The 20357-nt window shown below is 47.4% G+C and overlaps 2 protein-coding genes across 4 annotated transcripts; one reads left to right on the top strand and one right to left on the bottom strand.

Annotated features, from left to right (window-relative positions):
• Positions 1-1721: 1721 nt before the first annotated feature.
• Positions 1722-7765, bottom strand: THYN1 (thymocyte nuclear protein 1). Its single transcript, XM_039496771.1, has 8 exons — positions 7639-7765; positions 6920-7003; positions 5570-5796; positions 4952-5020; positions 4254-4346; positions 3136-3231; positions 2069-2219; positions 1722-1954 (listed from the first exon to the last, which is right to left on the bottom strand). Exons 2-8 carry the CDS (start codon positions 6960-6962, stop codon positions 1911-1913), a joined length of 723 nt encoding a protein of 240 aa, XP_039352705.1. The 5' UTR covers positions 6963-7003; positions 7639-7765; the 3' UTR covers positions 1722-1910.
• On the top strand, positions 7353-19607 carry ACAD8 (acyl-CoA dehydrogenase family member 8). Of its 3 annotated transcripts, none has more exons than XM_039496770.1 (11): positions 7353-7416; positions 9984-10084; positions 10528-10697; positions 12506-12615; positions 13399-13475; positions 14189-14326; positions 15254-15389; positions 15506-15603; positions 16247-16399; positions 17439-17541; positions 18643-19607. In XM_039496770.1, exons 1-11 carry the CDS (start codon positions 7368-7370, stop codon positions 18693-18695), a joined length of 1188 nt encoding a protein of 395 aa, XP_039352704.1. In that variant the 5' UTR covers positions 7353-7367; the 3' UTR covers positions 18696-19607. The 3 variants fall into 3 exon arrangements, with proteins under 3 accessions (XP_039352704.1, XP_039352703.1, XP_039352701.1); XM_039496769.1 differs by lacking the exon at positions 7353-7416 and adding an exon at positions 7943-8113; XM_039496767.1 differs by lacking the exon at positions 7353-7416 and adding an exon at positions 8369-8573.
• The last annotated feature ends 750 nt before the right edge of the window (positions 19608-20357 follow it).

Genomic DNA, 20357 nt, shown 5'->3' with positions numbered 1-20357 from the left:
TGGCAATGCACAATCATTTGAAAACAGGTGAGACTCCCTTTGGGAGACACTCCGGGTAACAGACGGTATCTGCGTGTCTGAGCCTAACCCAGCTGCACCCTGACCCATTCTCCCCTTTGCCTCATCTCAAAACAGCCATCCTGAAATCCCTTTGTGCTTGAATACGTCTCTTGGTTGTAGTATGTGTTGGTGTTAAGAAGCCCAGTGGGTGAACACATCTCTGCATTAGGTGAGTGGTGAAACAGGATCAGTGATGGACCTGAGGAGATTGCCTAAAGATGGAAATCCCCCTCTCCCCTCCCCAGAAGATTTTCAGACAGCTTCTGCTTGTCACTGTGAGAGGGATTAGTCGGAAAAGGTGCATGAGCGAAAATGTTTCCTTTTGCTAACTTTTCCTCACCTGCGTGTCCCCCATCATAGGACTAGGCGTGAGAGTCACCCCTCCCCACATTTTTACCTTCTCTGATTAGATCATTCAACCTGCTTTCTATAATGCCCTGTGTTTGGGGTGATACTTGCCCCATCTGTAATGATTGGCTCTTGAGAAGACAGACATGACAATTCAACTCAAACTACAGAAAAGAATAAGGCAACCGTTTAATAAGAGGAGCGGGGAGCTATTGTGGCTTTCGCAGCCCAGCCCATGCTGAGTTGTTTTATCCTGTGCTGTGGGTGTCCCCTCTCCTCCAAGCAGATTCTCACTGTGGGGAGTGGTGCATAGCTACTGAAACAAGCAGTGCAACTTGTAATTTAGCCTCTGCAGTGTTTACATGTTTCTTAATTCATCATCTTTTCAATGGCTGTATTTTAAAATTTGTTTTTTGTCTCTTGAATTAAAAGGGCCATTCTAGGCTTTTAAATGCTGTGCATTGGTTTCTCCGACTCATTTTACATTGCAGTTCTGAACTATCCTACCTCTCCTCAGGCCAGGCACTCATCAGGCACCTGAGGGAGGAAGAACCCAGCCTTTTCTCTCACAGTGCTGCCTCTAAGGGTGTGGAGCCAGAAGTGCTTCTTACTGGGGAAAGTTAATTGGCCCCACTTTAAGCCATGTAAAGTGCACCTAGAGCCGTGCTGATGGGTGACTTTTACAGCTCTTCAATCCCAACGCGTTGTTTTTTTCTCCTTTTACCAAGACCTAGAGTAGTGGGTCTCAAACTTTTTTTACTGGCGACCCCTTTCGCCTCGCAGGCCTCTGAGTGTGACACCTCCCCACCCCACCCCCAATACATTAAATACACTTTTAATATATTTAACACCATTATAAATGCTGGAGGCAAGCAGGGTTTGGGGTGAAGGTTGACAACTCACGAGCCCCCATGTAATGACCTTGCTACCCCCGAGGGGTCCCGACCCCCAGTTTGAAAACCCCTGACCTAGAGCAGGCTCAGTAAGTGAACTGCCCCTGATCACTAGCCCAGCACAAGGATTAAACCACAGCCCACATCATTAGGCCCTAAAGGCTACAGTATTAAGAACTTGAAATCAGGTCTTAAACTCTCCAGGCAGCCTGCTTTGCTAAATGTGTATACTTGCTCTTGAGAGATCTCTGTCCCTCTGCAGCACAGAAGGGTTTGCACTGAAGAGTGGAAGGAGCCTTGTGTGTCTTGGCACCGCCTATCGTAAACAGAATCAGGAAGGCAAGCTCTTTTCTTGTTCTCTCTGTAGTAAAGAGGAGCTGCAAACCCTTCCCCATCCCTGAAAAATCAAGTGAGTATCACTGACTTTAAAAAAGCTTTATTTAAAAATAAGCACAGTGCACCAAAATAACAGCGAATATATACACCTCCTTTTGGTCCGCTCGCAGTGTCTTCCCTGGGGCTGGGTTTGAGAATATAAATTTGGAAGGGAGGGTTCTGGCTGGAGGGGGGGAATTTTCAGCCTTCACGAGCCCCGCTGCTGCAGTCTGTCTAACTTGGTTTCTCTTCAAGGCTCAAGACGAATTCAAATTCCTCTGGGTGGAGGGGCAGGAAAAGAGAGTCAGAAGCAGAACACTAGTGTCCTAAGCAAGAGGTTCTCCTTGGCAGGAATCTTGTCAAGACCTCCCTAGTAGGGGAGAGGTTCTTACCGTCTGTCAGGGGCTGGACGGAGAGCCTCTGCCTGGTGAAGAGTGTCATGTCCTTCAGCGGGCCTCCCGAAGCTCTGTGTGCCTGGTGTTGAGCCTTCAGCTCGGACAGGGGGATGAAGCGCTTAGTCATCCGCACAAATTGGACGTCCACCTGGTGAGTGGGGAGACATGGGCAGTGAGGGAGCACCGCTGTTAGAGAGAGACAAGAACTACTGACATTAGAGCAGTGGTTCTCAACCAGGGGTATGCAGAGGTCTTCCAGGGGGTACAGCAACTCAACTAGATATTTGCCTAGTTTTACAACAGGCGACCTAAAATCACTAGTGAAGTCAGCACAAACTGTCATACAATGACTTCTTTATACTGCTCTATATACTACACACTGAAATGTGAGTACAGTATTTATATTCCAATTGCTTTATTTTATAATTAGATGGTAAAAAAATAAGTCGGCAATTTTTCAGTCATAACGTGCTGTGATGCTTTTGTATTTTTAGGTCTGATTTTGCAAGCAAGTAGTTTTTAAGTGAGGTGACTTGGGGGTAGGGAAGACAAATCAGACTCCTGAAAGGGGTACAGTAGTCTGGAAAGATTGAGAGTCACTGCATTAGAGCAATGAGTCCATCTCCTTGTTGGGGGACAAGACCTTTATTAGAGATGTAGGGTTGATTTCTAATACTACCCTACAGCTGTGTTCTTGTGCTTTAAGAATGAACACTGCCTAGTGCAGACTCAGCGTGGGACTTATAGGTGTGCAGAGTAATCTTCCTCCCCCGGCTACTGAGCTCTGCACTACAGAGGGGCTAGAGGTTCTGTTTTCAGGCAGCAGGGTTTCCAGGTGAGGTGGTAAGAACTTAAGGATATATGGATCTCTGCATCCTCTAGGATGGGGCCAAGGTAGAGCAAAGGAACAGGGAAACAACTGGAATGAATTCCCTCTTATGACAGAGGTGGTGTAGGTTCGAACAGGGGCTTTGATAGACCAGGGAGGCCATCAGATTCTCTCCCTTCCTCTGCGCACCACATCAATGTTCAGAACTAGCTGTGTGTGTAACTTAATACATCACCATCGACCACTTGGGCTTCTCCTTGGTACTGGAGGAATCGTAGTGAGGGTCCTTCTTGTCAAATTGAGTGTGGTCTGGGTAGGCCTCCTTCACAATCTAAAATTTAAAGGGAAGCAGAGCAGAGACTCCTGAGTAAGACTAGAGTTGTTGACGCCTCCTGACCCACCAAAAATGAGAGGAAGGGCATATCAAAAGCAACACCTTTAGCATGCCCTTCACTACTATGCTATATAAATACTAAGTAGTTATCTAGATACCCTCTGAGCTTGGTAAGGTATATGCAGTTTCCAAATGGGTAAACTGAGTCAGAGGTTTAAGGAACTTGCCTAAGGTTGCAGTCAGAATGGCATAGAATTCAAGGCCCTAACTAATAGCAGCCAAAAGCGCACATCTCGGGGAATAAAGTCATTGAGTGTTGAAGCAGGGCATCTGATAGAATGAAGGCTCAGGGCCTGGGATTCCTGCACTCTGCCTATACCTCTCATGATCAGCCAGCTAAGTATTCCTAGCAGCAGAAGATATGTGGTGTCCACCAAAAGATATTGATGAGGAGTAATGAGGCAATTCTGCTGCAGAGTTAACCAGTTGCTCCCCAGATATGACCATAGGAGCTCCATTCTAATGGGATGAGCTGCTTCTTTACATTCTCCGCCCAAAGCTTTTTATAAAACACTGAGAGCAACAATGCACCAGTGCACTGCAATGGTGGGCAAGAGCCTGGGATACCCATGTACTCTTAAAATCTTGCATGCTCACAGAGGTCGGCTGCTTCAAGTCTAATCCGAAAGACTGCCTGCACAAACAACTGTGTGGAACTTAATGAGCCACATTCTATTCGGACACAGGTGTAAATCTGGCATAACTTGATTGCCTTGTCTGGAAACACTCCAGCATGAAACCAGTGAGATCGCATAAGTTGGTTCTGTTTCTGTTGGTAAAGCGGGGAGTCAACACTGCTGGTCTGTGAACCAGTGATTGTAGACTCTTCGCAACTAATGATTAGGCTACTCTTGCATTTCTCTGGGGTTGAGGTAAGAGTAGGGCTAATTTTACTTCTGTTTCCAATAGACGAGCAGTGAAGTATTTCACTATTGCAAGGATTAGCAACAGGTTCTCACCTTGATAATTCCAGCAATCCCAGGCTCTTTGCAGTTACTGTGATAGAAAAATGCTTCTTGTCCAACTTTCATGTCTCTCATGAAATTCCGTGCCTGTCAGATGATTAGATAAGAGACCACTGTACTTTGTAATTAAGCTATGAGGAGGACCTGCAATGTCACCTATAGGAAGGTTTCCAAAGGCTGTCCCCATTAGCTCCTTCATGAAACAGGAAGGAAGAATGGAATTGTGCTTAGATTTCCCACTATACCAGTGTGCTGAAACAGAAAACTACATAGACAAGAAGCTGGAGTCAGGTTAGCTGGGGCTTTGCAGGAAAAAACTGAAGAGGAAAGGAAAAGACCAGAAATGAGGGTTGTTTGCTTTGGCCCTTCATATTTCTTTCTGAAACCAGACAGAAAAACCAGGTGACTTTCCAGAGGACTGGCCTGTCTGAATATGTCTGGGGAGATTTTTTTTAAGCCATAGATAATTAGCCACATATGCTCTTACCAAAGTGCAGCAAGTAGGAACAATTGGCTTAGCATACACAGGGGAAGAATTTGGGCACAGGAACAGGCAGGGTGGACACGTCATGTATTTTGCCTGCAGTTTGGCATTTATGAAGAAAGCTAATTTTTGTTTTCTTATTGTTTTCAATAGTGATATTTCAGCGATGCTGTCTTTGCAATCCGGGCCTTCAGTCACTGCTCCTTACCTGGTAATTCCTGACTCCATCCCAGCATGCTGTCTGATTGGGTTGAGCCTTTAAGTCTTCAATGCCAAACTGCCCAATCAAATTAAAAACAGGTGGTTAGACTTGGATTATAATTTGGATTTAATGGACAGAGCCCTTTCTTATTGTCTATGTACATTAATGTGTTTCTAGGGCATCTCTCATCATACTGTCTGGTTTACAAAGCTTTTGGTCGCTGTTTGGTTTAAAGGAAAGAAAGTTAAGCTGTGGAGGGAATGCTTTGGCAGTCTAAGGACCAGGTCTGAAATAGAAAGACTCCCTGCTGCCACGGATTAAAAATCCTAGCAGGGTCAATTCAACCATTCGTGGTCACAAAGTACATACACTGAGTTCCACACACAGTGCCCGGTGGGGCTTTTTTACAGGATCTCTCTGGGCCTGGAGGAGAATGAAATCTGTGTGTGCGTGCTCCCAGAAAAAGAAGGGTATTTGAGAAGAGGGTGACTCTTCATTGTGAAAGAAAGAAATAAGGTAATTTTAATATTAAACAGAACCTGTAGCTAAAAATAAGTTTCCATTCCTCCTCATCCCTGAGCACACATGCTGGGATGGTGACAGTAAGGAAGATCCAGTGCTTACTTTCACATCCACTCCCTTCTCAAACCTGCTCTCCGGTTCTGATTTCATCAGCCAGTGGCTGTATGCTTGCTTGCTTCCCTGCTCGCTAGGGCAGGCCGCCTTCTTAGTAGCCTTTCCTGTGCCACTCCCCACGGTCTTTGAATTCCTCTCCTTAGCTGCAGGCATCATGGATTCTTCCTCCTCCTGAGTCTTACTTTTGGTGAATTTAGCAGCAGGCCCCTCTTTATCTTTAAAAAAAAAAAAACACAATGTGAGTGAAGAATTCAGAACACATTGTTTCCTAATTTGCCAATTGCTGTAAACACCTGATTTACATCCCAGCGGGCTTGATATGGGACAAAATTTGGCTAGAAAAGGAGTTTTGGGTGGATCCCAGCCCCTAGCTTAGGCAGTTGACATCACTTACAAAGATTTCTAGCATATCTGGAATGCGTTCCAAGGTTAAAAAAAACAACAGGAGTTTTTACTGTTGGTTGGACAGCTGTGGTCTAGTGATTGCCAAGGTTTTGCTCATACTGTCGTTTAAATATAGAAAAGCCACAATAGTGTATTAGCTTGACTCAGAAAACTGGCCCTAATGAAATGCAACAACTGGACTACTTTGTACTAACAGATGAGAAACTTGAGTGCAGGCAGCCAAACTCTGTGAATTAGCCCATAAGTGAACATACAAAAATTGTACATCACAGTGTACTTTATTTTTAATCTCCTGTACTACAGCAGCTAGAAGCCTCAGAGGTACAAGTTCAACTGTGCTAGATGCTAAGAGACAGTCCCTGCCTGAAAATGGTTAAAATCTTAAATAGCATGCAGCCAAGAGAGTGGGTAACAGAGGCACAGAGAAAAAAGGTGACTTGCCCAGGTTTGCACAGCAAATCAATAGCAGAGGTCGGAATACAACTTCCCGTGTCCTAACCGCTAAGTCACATTGCCTCTAATGCAGTTGGTTAGTTATTTGATAATACTCTTGTGTGTCATAGCAAGTAGTGTAATAACAATGCTACATAGTATTTTGACTTTGAGTACCTTAACAGTGGACAATCTAAGGATGCTTTACAAATATTAATTAATTAAATATCCCAACACTCTTGTGCTGTAGGGAAACATCATTGTCCCTTATTATATAGATGGGAAAACTCCAGTCAGGCCCATAGGGGTCTCCCAGACAATTTATAGAAGAGAAATACACAATCTGCAAAATCCTGGCCTATGAAAAGGTGGGCAGTTTACAGGCAAGTACAGAGAGTATTTGTCCATGTTTTCACTATCAACTGGAACCCACAACCAAATATGAGAACCCAACAGCCAAAAAGCTACAGCTGTTGAGCAGGTTAAGACTTCTGCACAGACCTGGCAATGTTGCTCTGCTTCTCTTTTTGCCTGGCTGAGACATCTCTGGCTTCCTTGAACTAGTTTCTCTGCAAGCAGAAGCACCTGGGGGGTGGGGGAGAATACTGGTTGGGAAACACTTGCTGTTACCACTTATTCAAGCAAAAAGAGAGAGAAACCATTCCATTCATTTCAAGAGTTTAAAGAAGTAAAAATGCTATTATGTTAGTATTTTGCTGTGATTTATAATGTATCCACTGCTTAACGTTGGACATTTGTACAATAATCTGGGACCCTTTGAAGATAGTTTGGGGGGGACAAATGTTCCCTTCGTCCCTGTCCACCTTCCCCTCTCTCACCCCTGCAACCGACTGGGCTCCAGCTATGCTGCTGCTGCAGAAAGGGTATAAACATTCTCTCTTCTAGGTGCCAGCCGTTGGTGTGCTATCCTGGGAGCTCTGGATGGTTCATGGGACAGAGCCTTGCAGCTCTAGGTGGCAGGTTTGAATCCTCCAGTGGTAGGTGTTGGACCAACCTGATGTCTGCTTAATGGGCAACTTTGCTGGTAACCACAGCAGAACAGTCATTGCCCCACCAGACTCCCTCCAGCCCCAGTTTCCTCCCACTACCCCATATCCCCATGCCTTGCTTCCTCTCCCCTCCTCCCCCCATGCCAGGGCTCGCTCCCTTACCTCCCCTCCCCATGGCTCCCTCCCCCCGCCCCCCCGGGCTCCCCTCACCAGCTGCGGGTGCAGCAGCCCGTCTCTATGCGCGGGGAGGGATGCTCCTGGCTGCACAGCGGCTTGGGGGAGCGGCCCCCGGCTGCCTGCCTCGCAACCTACTGAAGGTCGGCGGGCAATAAAAGTTATGCAAACGTGCAATGCCTTTAAGACCTGCCCCCTGCCCAGCGGCCAATGCGAGAGCCTCAATCCCTCAATGGGGGGAGGACTACAGCTCCCAGAATCCCTCAGCCCTCCCCGCGCGGTGCTTTCTGGGCGCTGTAGTCCCGCGCCCCCTCCTCAGCCGGGGATGCTTTGCGGGCTGCTCTCCGCTGCGGACTACAACTCCCGCAGGGCGGCGCAGGGCAGGCGCCCCGGCACAGAAGGGCTGCTGGCATGGCTTGGCGAGGTTGCCGCAGGTTAGGGGCCCAGCTGCGGAGGAGCCCAAGCTGGCCCCAGGTGTTGGGGCGCAGGAGGATCGTCTCCTGCATTGACCGTAAGGTTCAGGGCAGAGGGGCCGAGCCCCCACGGTGCGCGGGGCCAGGCGGTGCAGAAGGGTGAGGGCTGGGGTGGGGGGGGAGATGTGGAAGTAGGGGCGCCCAGAAGCGATGGGGATGGGCGTATCTTAAATACAGGGGAGGTGGTGGAGGGGCTGGAGCCCGTAAAACCAGCGCTGGAACTGAGCCTCCTTCCTCTGTCCTTTCTGGAACAGCCGGAGTTGCTGAGTGTGTTCCAAGGGGGTGTGATTATGAGTGGGAGCAACGCAATGCACTTAAGAAAGGGCAAACGTAGGCTGTACGTCAGGGAAAGCTTCCTGCCAGTGAGATCTTTCCAGCTGGGGAATGGTCTCACTAGGGAAGGGGTGAAAGCCCCATGTGTTGGTGCTGTTCAAACAACTTGCACAGCCCCTTGCCACATTGTAGGGCCTGCATCAAAGAAGAATTTCATATCTAATTGTAAGTGGGGTTTAGACTAGATGATGGTTGCAGGCCCTTCTAATCCTATGATTCTAAAAAGTGGGAATTTCATGAAGCAGAATGTAATTATGCACATTAGCCTTTAGCCAAAGCACTAGGATTCCTGTCTCTACTTTTGCAAGAAGTGCTATAGGATCTCTAGATGTGGACTACAAAAGGGGGAAATATATTTTGCTTATAGCCTTTACTGATTCTTTATGATGTGTGAGGATGGTCTAAAGTTTTTGATTTTTTTTCCGCTTGTGTTTTATCTTATAAAGATTAGAGTGTAAGCTCTTCAGGGCACGGACTCTTTCTATGTGTTTGTACAGCACTGAGCACCGCAGGGTCCTGATCCTAGTTGGGGGTCTCTGAATGTGATTACAACAGAAGATTTTAAAATGAGGAATATCAATTCTTGTCCTCCTAATTTTTGCTAGAGGATCCTCCAAAGGACCTGGGGAGTTAGTAGTTCCATTGCAGGATTTTGAAACCTGGGCTGTAGCTTTCCTATCTGTAACTGAGTGGGGAAGGGGAATGGGTCTGACTCTGTTTGAAATTCTTTGGGTTTGTTTTGCTTGGTTGGGTTTTGTTTAATTCTGACAAAACAGAGTTCTAACCTGCGTGTGACTCCACATTGCCTTCTCTTCTCAGGGCTTGTCTGCAGGGATGTACTTATGTCACATAGTTACACCAGTGCAGGATCTAAGGTCACATGCTTGCATACTTGTGACTTTCTCTGGTAAATTGCTGATGTATATTGCAATGATGAATCACATGTATGCTTCAGGCTCATACTAGTGTAACTACATGGGTTCATCCCCCCCTACCTCTCCTTTGTAGACAGGGTTTTACATGGAAGCTGGAATTGGGGGTTGCAGTAAGTTTTGCTCTGTTGTGAAGCTTCAACCCAGCTCTCCAGTGAGTTCTCCAGAAAAGCAAAGAAATCAAAAAGTGATCATTTTAATGGAGAGGGAGGGGAAATACCCAGGCAAACAACAACAAAAAAACAACCCTGTAGAATGTCAAGGCTGCCTTTCTGCATCAAAAAACACCAGTAACCCCCCCCCCACACACACACACAGTTTTAGTTGTGTGTTGCAGTTCATGTTCAGTGACCGCAAGAGATCAAGACCTTAGTTTTGCTTCCCCAGAAGGCAGCCCCTCTACTAGACCACTGCCTCATAGCAGCATGCAGAGGCGTTCATTCTGCATTGATTCATTGGGAGGCGCGGCTGATGTTTGTAATGCCACAGCGGGTCGGCGCAGATAACAGGGCTAAGAGATACTGGACTGTGAACAATAATTACTACAATGTTTCAGATTTGTCCTGGGTATTAAAGAAGTGAGGAGGTTTGCAGCCTCCTTCCCTGTCCTCTGAAAGCATCCGCTCTTCTCCTGCTTTTCCAGCATCTACAGGCCTGACTGAGGAGCAGAAGGAATTTCAAAAGGTCGCCTTTGACTTCGCTGCCAAGGAGATGGCCCCTCACATGGCAGAATGGGATGAAAAGGTGAGAGCACAGGCCAGCTGCCAGCCCACAAAAGGGATGCTTCACCCAACACCCTCTCCTCCCTCAGGAGCTCCTCTTGCCTGCATTAACGGGCTAGTAATTTATTTTCTTTTTTTTCCCCCGCCAACATCCCCCTTGCCCCAGCCCTGCAGGTAGTGGTGTCTTCAGTAGCTGCTTCCCTCTTGCTTAGTGCTGTGATTGTGGCAGTGGAAAGATTTCCTTTAGCAATGCTGATGCAGTGGCACCCTGCTGCCATCAGTGACCCCAGCGGGCAGCACAGAGAAGTCAGAAAACCTACATTTGCTCCCTGATCTACCTAGATGCCTACCTATCCACTTAAACTTTGTGGAAGTTCAGAACTGGGCTTCCTGGTTCATCTTCACTGGAAGCTGATCTTGCTCTTTATCTCTTGCAATGCCTTTTTCCCTTTGTGCCTCCAATAGGAAATATTCCCCGTGGAGACAATGCAGAAGGCAGCCCAGCTGGGGTTCGGTGGGATCTATGTGAAACCAGATGTAGGTGGCTCAGGACTGTCACGGCTTGATACCTCCGTCATCTTTGAGGCTTTGTCGACTGGATGTACCAGCACCACTGCCTACTTGAGCATCCATAAGTGAGTGTGGGACAACTGGCTAAGCATCTGTGGTCAGTCTGGCTGAATAATACTCTTACTATGAACACTGGGACTCCTTAATCCTGTCGTCTTGCCACTTTCAGGGGTGCCATTCATTACAGAATCATTGAAATGTAGGGCTAGAATGGACCTCAAGAGGTCATCAAGTCCAGCTCCCTGTGCTGGGGCAGGATCAAGGAAACCTAGTACATCCCTGACAGGTGTTTATTTAACCTGTTCTTAAAAACCTCCAATGACAGGGATTCCATGACCTCCCTTGAAAGCCTATTCCAAAGCTTAGCTACCCTTATGGTTAGAATTTTTTCCCTAATATCTAACCTAAATCTCCCTTGCTACAGATTAAGCCCATACTTCTTGACCTGCCTTCAGTGGATATGGAGATCAATTGACCACAGTCCTCTTTGTAACAGCCCTTAACATATTTGAAAACTCCTATCAGCTCCCCCTTCAGCCTTCTTTTCTCGAGACTAAACTTGCCCAGATTTTTTAGCCTTTCCTCATAGATGAGATTTTCTAAACCTTTTATCATTTTTGTAGCTCTCCTCCGGATTCTTTCCAGTTGGTCCACATCTTTCCTAAAGTGTGGCACCAAAACTGGACACAGTACTCCAGCTCAAGCCTCACCAGCACCGGAGAGAGTCGGACAGTTACTTCCCATGTCCTACATACAGGACTCCTGTTAATATAGCCCAGAATGATGATAATGCTTTTTGCAAACTGCAACACATTGTTACTCATATTCCATTTGTGATCCACTTTAATCCCCAGATCCTTTTCAGCAGAACTACCAATGAGGCCGTTATTCCTCTTGTGAATTTGATTTTTCCTTCCGAAGTGTAGTACTTTTCACATGTCTGTATTGAATTTCATCGTGTAAGGATGTAATGTAGGGACCATTAGTGGGCATATGGGGCATGGCTGGTTACTCTTAGCAATCAGGCTGCAGTTCCTCGGACACTGGAAGGAATCATTCCTGTTCACAAGGAAATAATTTTAGCCTAGTTTTGTGAGCAGAGGGCTGGAGCTGGGAACTTTTGGGTTCTGTTCCTAGCTCTGTCATCAACTTACTATATAGCCATGGGCAAATCCCTTAAATGCTCTGTACCTTGGTTACCCCATCTTAAACTGATTTATTTATTGTGGCAATATCTCAGTCAACATCAGGGTCCCATTGCACTAAATGATGTACCAATACACAGTAAGAGTCAGCCTTTTCCTTGTAGGGCATGGAAATAATATTTACACCTCCCTCTCAGTAGTATGATTGTAACAATAATTTTGTAGAACTCTAAACTCTTGAGAAGGGAAAATTAATTAGATTGTAAACTCTGTGGAGCAGAGACCATTTTTTGTTCCATTGGTATAGTGCCTAGCATAGTGGGGTTCTGGTCCATGATTAGGACTCCTAGGTACTACTGCAATATTAATACTCATAGAATTATCTCCATACCCTTTTTACAGATGCTAAGGCACACACGGAGGCAGTGACTTGTCCAAGGTCTCACACTGAGTTGAGAATAGAATGCAGCTCTCCTGACTCTCAGCTCTGTACACTGATTCCAAGAAGCTTTATGAAGTTTAAGACCCTGAGCCAGTCCCTGTGGCATGTAGTTGCTTTGTTCAGTTTCAGTGGGGAACGGTGTTTGTCTCCTAGGCTAGGTTAGATTAGCTCCGGAAGAGGCTGAAAACCTCCATGCCAGTGGCATGAGCATTCTATGATCATCCTTCTCCCTAGGCCTGTGCGTGTATGCATGCATTATAACCCCATCCCTTCTCTCCTGGTGCAGCATGTGTGCTTGGATGATTGACACCTTTGGGAACGAGGAGCAGAGACACAAGTTCTGCCCATCCCTCTGTAGCATGGAGAAGTTCGCCTCTTACTGCCTGACCGAGCCGGGTGAGCTTCATGTACAAATAATCCCATCTCCTTCCTGTCCTGAGTCCCAGCAATGTTGTATCAGTCACTCTCATTCTCAAATGTTCCAAGGAACTGGAAGTGCAACTCCATCTCCTGTTGCTCTGAGCTATCCAGACCTCCATGTGGCTTGTGCTTTAGGGTATCAGTGTAGCAAGGGCTGGTACCTCAATGGGGCACATCTCACGATGCTGACAATCTTCTCCCCTTAGCATAGAGCAGTGATGGAAAGGGCAAGGAGAAGTGCTGTGATTCACTGAGAGAAGTGAGGAGCTGAAGGTACTGCAGGGTGCCTTGGTCGGGTGTGGGGGGGATACACACGGCTTTGCAGAATATGTGACAAAACTAGACGCACTTTGACTGCCGCTCCTGTTTTCAAGGCTGGTTAAACAAAATGGATAAATACTGTGTTAAGAGGGTGAATCTCTGTCCAGGGCACTTTAATACATAAATCCACACAGATCTGACATCTCTAGTTTAAAGCCATGGACAGTCAGGATCCCACATGAGCTGGACGAGACCTGTTCTTCAGCCCATGATGATGTGGTTGACCATCCTGCTCTGAACTGCTTGGCTCTAGAGGATAAATTCAGCTCAGGGGCAAGGGGTCACAGCCCCCATTGAGGTCAGTAGGAGTTATACTCTCTGGTTCCAGGGATGCATTTAGCCCTGAGTCTGACTCTGCATCATTCCAAATAAACACAATCTCTCGAGGAGAGAGGCAGCCTTGCCATCTCATTGGCTCCTTTCCTTCCCCACTAACAGGAAGTGGAAGTGATGCAGCTTCCCTGATAACGTCAGCCAAAAGGAAAGGCGACACCTACGTCCTTAATGGTTCCAAGGTACCAGCCTCTGTCTCCTTGAAAACCCCTGAGCACCCTGCATGTATGAGAAGGTCGTTGCCATATCTCTGTCTCCCCCACTCACCCTCTCATCTCTGCCTCTTCCTCTTGGCTTGTGGAACTGGAGATATCCCATTTTTTTCACAGAGTCTCCAGTTGCTTCTCCCAGGGCAGGCTTGTTCCCCACAGTGTGTTCTCTAGGGCTTTGTTCAGTTCTGTTTTACATGTCCCTTGGTGGTGGGGCATCCGTCTCTTCCTTTGGAGACGCTGTTCCCAGCCGAGTAAAGCGCACTGCTGGGAAGCCTTGCCTGATGCTGAACTTTCTCCCACTATTTCTAGCTCTACCCACTTCTCTCCCTGGAATTTCTGCACCCTAACGACCAGTAACTGGAGGTGGTTATTCTGCCCCCTTCTGTCCCTCTAACCCCAATTGGCCAGGCTACACCTATTCAGCCTGTGATTTCACACCATAAACCAATTCCTCAAGCCCCCCCACCCCTTGCTTCTGTCTCCTTGTCTCTCCTCCCCTCTGCCTTCCTCCTCCTCCAACTCTCTGATCCCCTTGCCCTCCTCTCTGCCCTTGTATCACCACACAGGACACCTAACTCCCTTTCAGCACATGGTGCCCAATGGAGAGTCTCTCCTGCTTCCCAGGCTCTGGGCATGGGCTTCCTGCGTGCTAATTCTGTCTCCTTTCCTCTGCCCCTTGCCAGGCCTTCATCAGTGGCGGTGGTGACACAGATGTGTACGTGGTCATGTGTCGCACAGGGGGGTCTGGCCCCAAAGGCATCTCCTGCCTGGTGCTGGAGAAAGGAACTCCAGGGCTCAGCTTTGGCAAGAAAGAGAGGAAGGTGAGAGACCCACACATCATCAGGGTGTGGGGGAGAACACGGCAGAGGCAGGCCAGACTGGAGTAGACCACTAGCGATCATGTCTTGCCTCCTCCCATCCAGCCCTGTACTGGGTGAGACAGCTGGACCGTTCTAGTCTGCTGTCCTGCTTCCTCACTGCACCATAGCCCCAGATAATCCAATGTCCTGACTTGCGGCAGCATTGAGGCGCACGGTGTGGGGAAACCTTACACTGCCACTGCTCATGCTGTGTCTGCTGCGTGAATAGGTGGAGAGCTTTAATCACCAGGTCTGTCAAGCCAGCACCAGATACAGATTCACTGGCTCTGCACTTCTCCGAGACATTTGCATTTCAATTTCTAGTGGATTGAGTTGCTCATCAAGTTTAAGGGTTCCTCAAACCAATCAGGGTTACGTATGGTGCAGACTGTGCAAGCTTCACAAGCGCCTGACCCTCAGCCCTCACCAGCAGCATTGCTGAAGCTCAGTCCTGATCCCTTGGCTAAGCTAGTAATGAGGTCTCTCCTGAGCAGAGACTCCCAGACTGCATGGTGCTTTGCATGTGGACTACAAAGCTTTGGAGATCACTAAACTCGTGATCCAGGTGTCTGGAGGTACAAATCCAGCAAACTAAAACTGAGCCACCTAAAATGTCCTGAAAGTTACTGTCAAAATCCAGCTGAAGGGGGCAGTGCATGTGTAAACCTTTAGTTTGGAAAGGCTGGAGGGGTAGCTGAACAGACTTCTCTTCAACGCAGGATCTGAGAGGCGCCACATTCTGTGTCACGGAGTCTGTGTTAGAGACACTCCCCTTCACAAGCCTGACAGTGGAGGGAGAGAGCAGTGATAGACCTGTTATTTCTCCAGCAGAGAGCTGGATGTGCCCATTCCTCCAGACAGTCTGTGAGATACTCCTGTCTTTCCCAGGTGGGCTGGAACTCCCAGCCGACTCGGGCCGTGATCTTCGAGGATTGTGCTGTTCCCGTCACCAACCGGCTGGGTGCAGAAGGGCAGGGCTTCAGCATCGCCATGAAGGGTCTGAATGGAGGGAGGATCAACATTGGTAAGCCTGGCAGCTGAGAGCAAGGGGAAGGGAGGGGGCTGTGGTCTCCTCAGTGTTAGTCTAGTGTGGTGGCTGTCATGTAATATTCACTCTGTGCCCTTGGCTTCCCCCGCCAGCTTCTTGTTCTCTAGGAGCTGCTCATGCCTCTGTCCTCCTGGCCCAGGACCATCTCACCATCCGCAAACAGTTTGGGGAACCCCTGGCCAGTAACCAGGTGACTTTTCTGTCTACAAGCTTTACCCTGTCCACCACTGCACCCCTCTGGCTATTGCATAAACAACCAGCTGGAGCTCCCACATCCTGCCTTACACACGTTCTGCTGGGAGAAGCTGGTACTGTACTAGTTTCTCCCAATGCTAATGTACTCAGACCCTCTTCTATAGCATCTCCCGCTGGGAGAGGTTTCACCTCATGCAGAAAATAGTTCATGATAATTATTTGTTGAGACAGATGCTCAGAAGGAGCTGGAGAAAAATACAGAGGCTGAGAGAGAGGAACTGGGGAGTCGGGGGAGCCAGTGGCCTTGGCACAGAGAATCAGAGAGGCCTGAGATTCATGTGAAGGGAAGTCCTTTCTAGAAAGTTCCCTGAAGAGGAAATACGAAGATGAGGGCCCTGCCTGAGCGGGATGGGGGAGCACCTGAGGGGACTGAGGGATATTTCGGGGACAGTGCCTGAGGGGGGGAAAAGGGTGGGGTGTGGGATTCAGAACAGGGCCCCGATTGAGGGGGCAGGCAGTGGTACTAGGCAAGGCCCCATCTGAGAAGGATGGGTAGGGAGAGGGGTTTCAGGGCAGAGACCCACTGAGCCTCTGGCTTAACCTGGCCCCTCATGTGCTGTCTATTTCCTTCCCGGCAGTACCTCCAGTTCAGACTGGCTGAGATGGCGACGCGCCTGGTGGCAGCACGGCTCATGGTACGGAATGCGGCGCAGGCACTGCAGGAGGAGCGGGAGGATGCCATTGCCCTATGCGCCATGGCCAAACTCTTTGCCACTGATGAGTGCTTCACAGTAGGTTTTCCAAGTCTCTACCGAGGGTGTTGTAATCAGAAACGTTCAGAGTCTCCTGGTAGTGGCTGACGCTGCTTGGGATTTCAGGAAGTCTCTTCAGTCTGTAGGGTTCCAGCCCTGAGCATGTTGGGTGGGCCGTAAACCTAGTCTTGAGTCCCCTTTTGTGTGCCAGAATCCTGACCTGTGTGTAGACAGGAATCTCAGCCCCTCTGCAGGCCACGATCCTTCTCCCTGGGCATTCTTCATATGCTATAATGCCTTCTGCTGCTTCTAGGAGCCTGGGGGCTCAGGCAGACCTGTGAGTAGAGCATTTCATTTTGGTGATTTCAGCTACCTTTCAATGAGGTAATAAGGGTGCATGCCAGGATGTCCATTACTTGCTTTTAATTCCTGGTTAGCATGTGTCATTGGGAGTGAGGGAGGTACTCTAGTGCAATTACAGAATGCCATTTAATTAAAAGAAAAAAGTTCTGAGCTATAAATTGTCTTGGATTAGTTTTATTTTGGAATTACCACTACATCCTGTCATTAGCTCCCTGGATGTATAATGCCGATGTGGTGTATCTCACACACAGGATTAATTATAGTTAGGCTTGGTACCATCTTTAACTAACGAGGGCCTCTATCCTGGAATTATCCTAGCTGGCCACTAGATGGTGGTCTTGCGTTTTAATTTTGGACCTAGACTCAGTTAAAAATGCAGCAGAAACCGCTTTGGTTGAGGGGAATTAAAATGCACCCTACGGGTTTGTGCGTTGCAGAGTTCCTTTTAAGATGATACCATTCGTTTTAAATGGCACATCTGGAAATATGGCAACAAGCAGCCTGGTAGATAGTGGTTAGAGCAGAAGAGACTGGAATTTAGGATTCCTGGGTTCCATTTCCATTTCTGCTTGGGAATGTGGTTTGCTGGTTGGAGCATAGACTTAGTCCAGATTCCTGGGCTCTAGGCCTAGCTCTGCCACTGACTTGCTGTGTGGCCCTGGGCAAGTCACTTCATCACTCTGTGCCTGACCCAGCAACTTTCTCTTTTCCTCAGATCTGCAACCAGGCCCTACAGATGCATGGGGGCTATGGCTACCTGAAAGACTATGCTGTGCAGCAGTTCATGAGAGACATCAGAGTCCACCAGATCTTGGAAGGTAACCTGGGGTATTGCCAACAAGCTGGCCACTGGCTATGACCTTGGTTGCATGTCCCAGTGGAGAACAGGGACTTGGATTATAGTTGCAAATTCCACTTCTTTCATTCTGTGCTTTAGCTCTCCCATCTGACAGCAAAACCCATGCAGGGGATATGAGTTCATTGGGCTATAGTAGATTTGTGTAGCCCTGTAAGTATTTCCAACCCAGTAGAAGACACAAGAGATTCCATGTGTAGGATTGCTCCCTGCAGTATATTTTTTAGTGTCTTGTCCACTCTTGCTCCACATGACTCAGTTGAAGGAGCTCCCACCACCTCCCTGGGAAAATTCTTTATAGTTTAATGGGTCTCACCAGAGGGGAAGGTCTCCTGATGTTCACACTAAAGGTGTCTTTGTTTAATTTCATCCTGTTACTCCTATTAACACCCATTGTTGAGCCCTAAACAATTCTCACTCTGCGTGCAGTTCCACCTTCAGATCCATGTAGAGAGATTTGTGGTAATATCCCCCTTAGTGGAGCCAAGCTCGTTTTATTTTTAATCTAGCCTCTTAATCGTTATTACTGCTGTTCTTTGAACTTCATTCACCTAGAATTAGAGTATCGGGAAGGGGTGTGGTCCTGGCTATCCCCTGCTATGCTCCTTTCTACTCTCTGATATGATGCATATGTAGCAGTAGGTAAAGTAGAGACTGTGGCCTTCAATATGGGACCAGTTCTGTTAGGAGCTCAGTGCCCTAAAATCCTTTTAATATCAATGGGAGCAAGAAGCGCTCAGTGCCCCCTTAATGAGCTGTCTTTTTCCAGGCATCTATGTCTTACCTTCTTCTCTACACCCACTAATACCCAGAACTCCTCTTGTGCTTGAAAGAAATCTCTTCTGTAGAGTAGGCTACAGATTCCACTAGGTTTTGCCCTGATTACAGTCTGGATGGAGGCATGGAATAACTGCTCTGCTGATTGCATGCTGCTCTGTTGTGGGTTTAAAGCCTGGGATTTTTGCATTTTACTTCGGTGGAAGCAGGATTGGGCCTTCACTTAACTGATGTGTGTCTCTGTTTGTGTCTGTCTCTCTCTCTTTGTGTCTTTATCCTGCTGCAGGTACCAACGAGGTGATGAGGATGATAGTGGCCAAGAGTCTATTACAGGAGTGAAACCAGGATCTGGTCTCTAGTCTTAATACACTCCACTTGCTAGGTAGAACATTGTCTATTGCTCCTGTTTCCATAGACTCCTTCCCTGGGAGTGGGACTGTACCAGTGGAAAAACTCTTGACTTTTTCTGATCCCAAGCACAGCTGTATGCAGGCCACGTGGGGTCCCAGCTGTATGCGGTGCCAGGCAGAGCCGCTGGTATCAAGGACGCCAAAGATAAAAATCAGACATGAATGAAAGCCTTTGTCCCTGTCTCCTGACTATGGGCCACTGCTGCTGCCCTGCCCCTCCCCAGACAGAAACTTTAGATCTGTGGAGTCATCCAGTCCACCTTTATGCCAAGACAGGATTAAAACAGAGGGAATCCAGTCAGCCCCTCTCCTTCCCTGGGGCATGTCTAAGGCAGATATGGAGGCATAGCCTGCTGATTAATTTCAGGCAGGACTGTGCACATGCGTGGTCTCCTATGGATCAATAAGGCAACACCTTTGAATCACAGGGAGAATCTGTTGCCTTGTTTAAATCCTTGTCTTTACAAGCTGCTGTGCAAGTCATCCATAAAGATTGTATCTCCATGAGTTGTTACAAAGTGCAGTGAGCATTTAAAACCCATTGAAGGGAATGGGGAGTGCCTGGTGCTAATCTGAAAGCATCGCTGCTTCTCATTTCCTAGAGTTCTCCTACCTAGTGCAACTGGCTCTTGCTCCACCCCATCTCACTTAATGCTTTCATTAGCATTATGAATCCTGGGTAATGGGATCAGGGGGATAGATGAGAGAATCTTGCACAAGAAAACCTGGGCTCCTTATTGTCAAATTTACCTCTGCCCAGAAATGTATAATATGAGCAGAGTCAGAGGTTTACTCCCTCCCCAATGTCGGAATCAATAAAGCTATGACAGTAAAATCACAAGGGAGTTTCATCAGTTCTTGTAATTCACTCTTTCTGCAACATTCTAGTTCTTTAATTTGAACATATTCCCTTTAGTTGATAGAATTATTTATTTTTTTAATCTGCTTGTTTAATGGAAAATCCTAATAATTACTAATAACTTGCATTTCTTTAGTCTCTTGACGTGCTTTACCAACTAACATCCCTTTCTGGTGGGTATGTGTTGACATACTCATTTGACTGATGGGGAAATTGAGGTGCAGAGAGCGGAAGTGACAAGGTAAGGAATCAGTGGCAGAGTGTGCTGATTTCCTATTCCTGGCTTTAATTATTGGGCAACATTCCTTTTTTGGTGTCTGCCACAAAAAATGACACAGGCCGATAGGGGAGATTTTTTTCTCCCATAATGTCAAGGAACTGAAGTAACTTGACCTTTCCTTCTTCAAGATGAAGACACACGTATCTGACCCTTCCAGGTGGAGGATGGGGATGGAAAGGAGTGTCATAGCAAAGTGGTTTTGACATTGAGAGTCACACTGTGCTACGCGCTCCGTAGAAACTCTTAACTGTTCAGGACTTGTCTGTGCTTACTTACATCATGACTGTCAAGAGGAGATTGTTTGGACGGTGTCGCTTAACAGTGGTAAAAGCTAAAATCCAAACTGACTGTATTTAATACCTGGGTAAATGGAAGGCTACTGCCCTGTAAATAACCCTTGTTTGGGCCTCTCTAAGTATTTGCCTAGTACTGTAGAGTCCAACCAGAGAGCC

The sequence above is a fragment of the Mauremys reevesii genome, linkage group 12 (genome assembly GCF_016161935.1).
Source record: "Mauremys reevesii isolate NIE-2019 linkage group 12, ASM1616193v1, whole genome shotgun sequence".
Taxonomy (NCBI): domain Eukaryota; kingdom Metazoa; phylum Chordata; order Testudines; family Geoemydidae; genus Mauremys; species Mauremys reevesii.
This window is presented reverse-complemented; position numbering and strand designations above follow the sequence as displayed.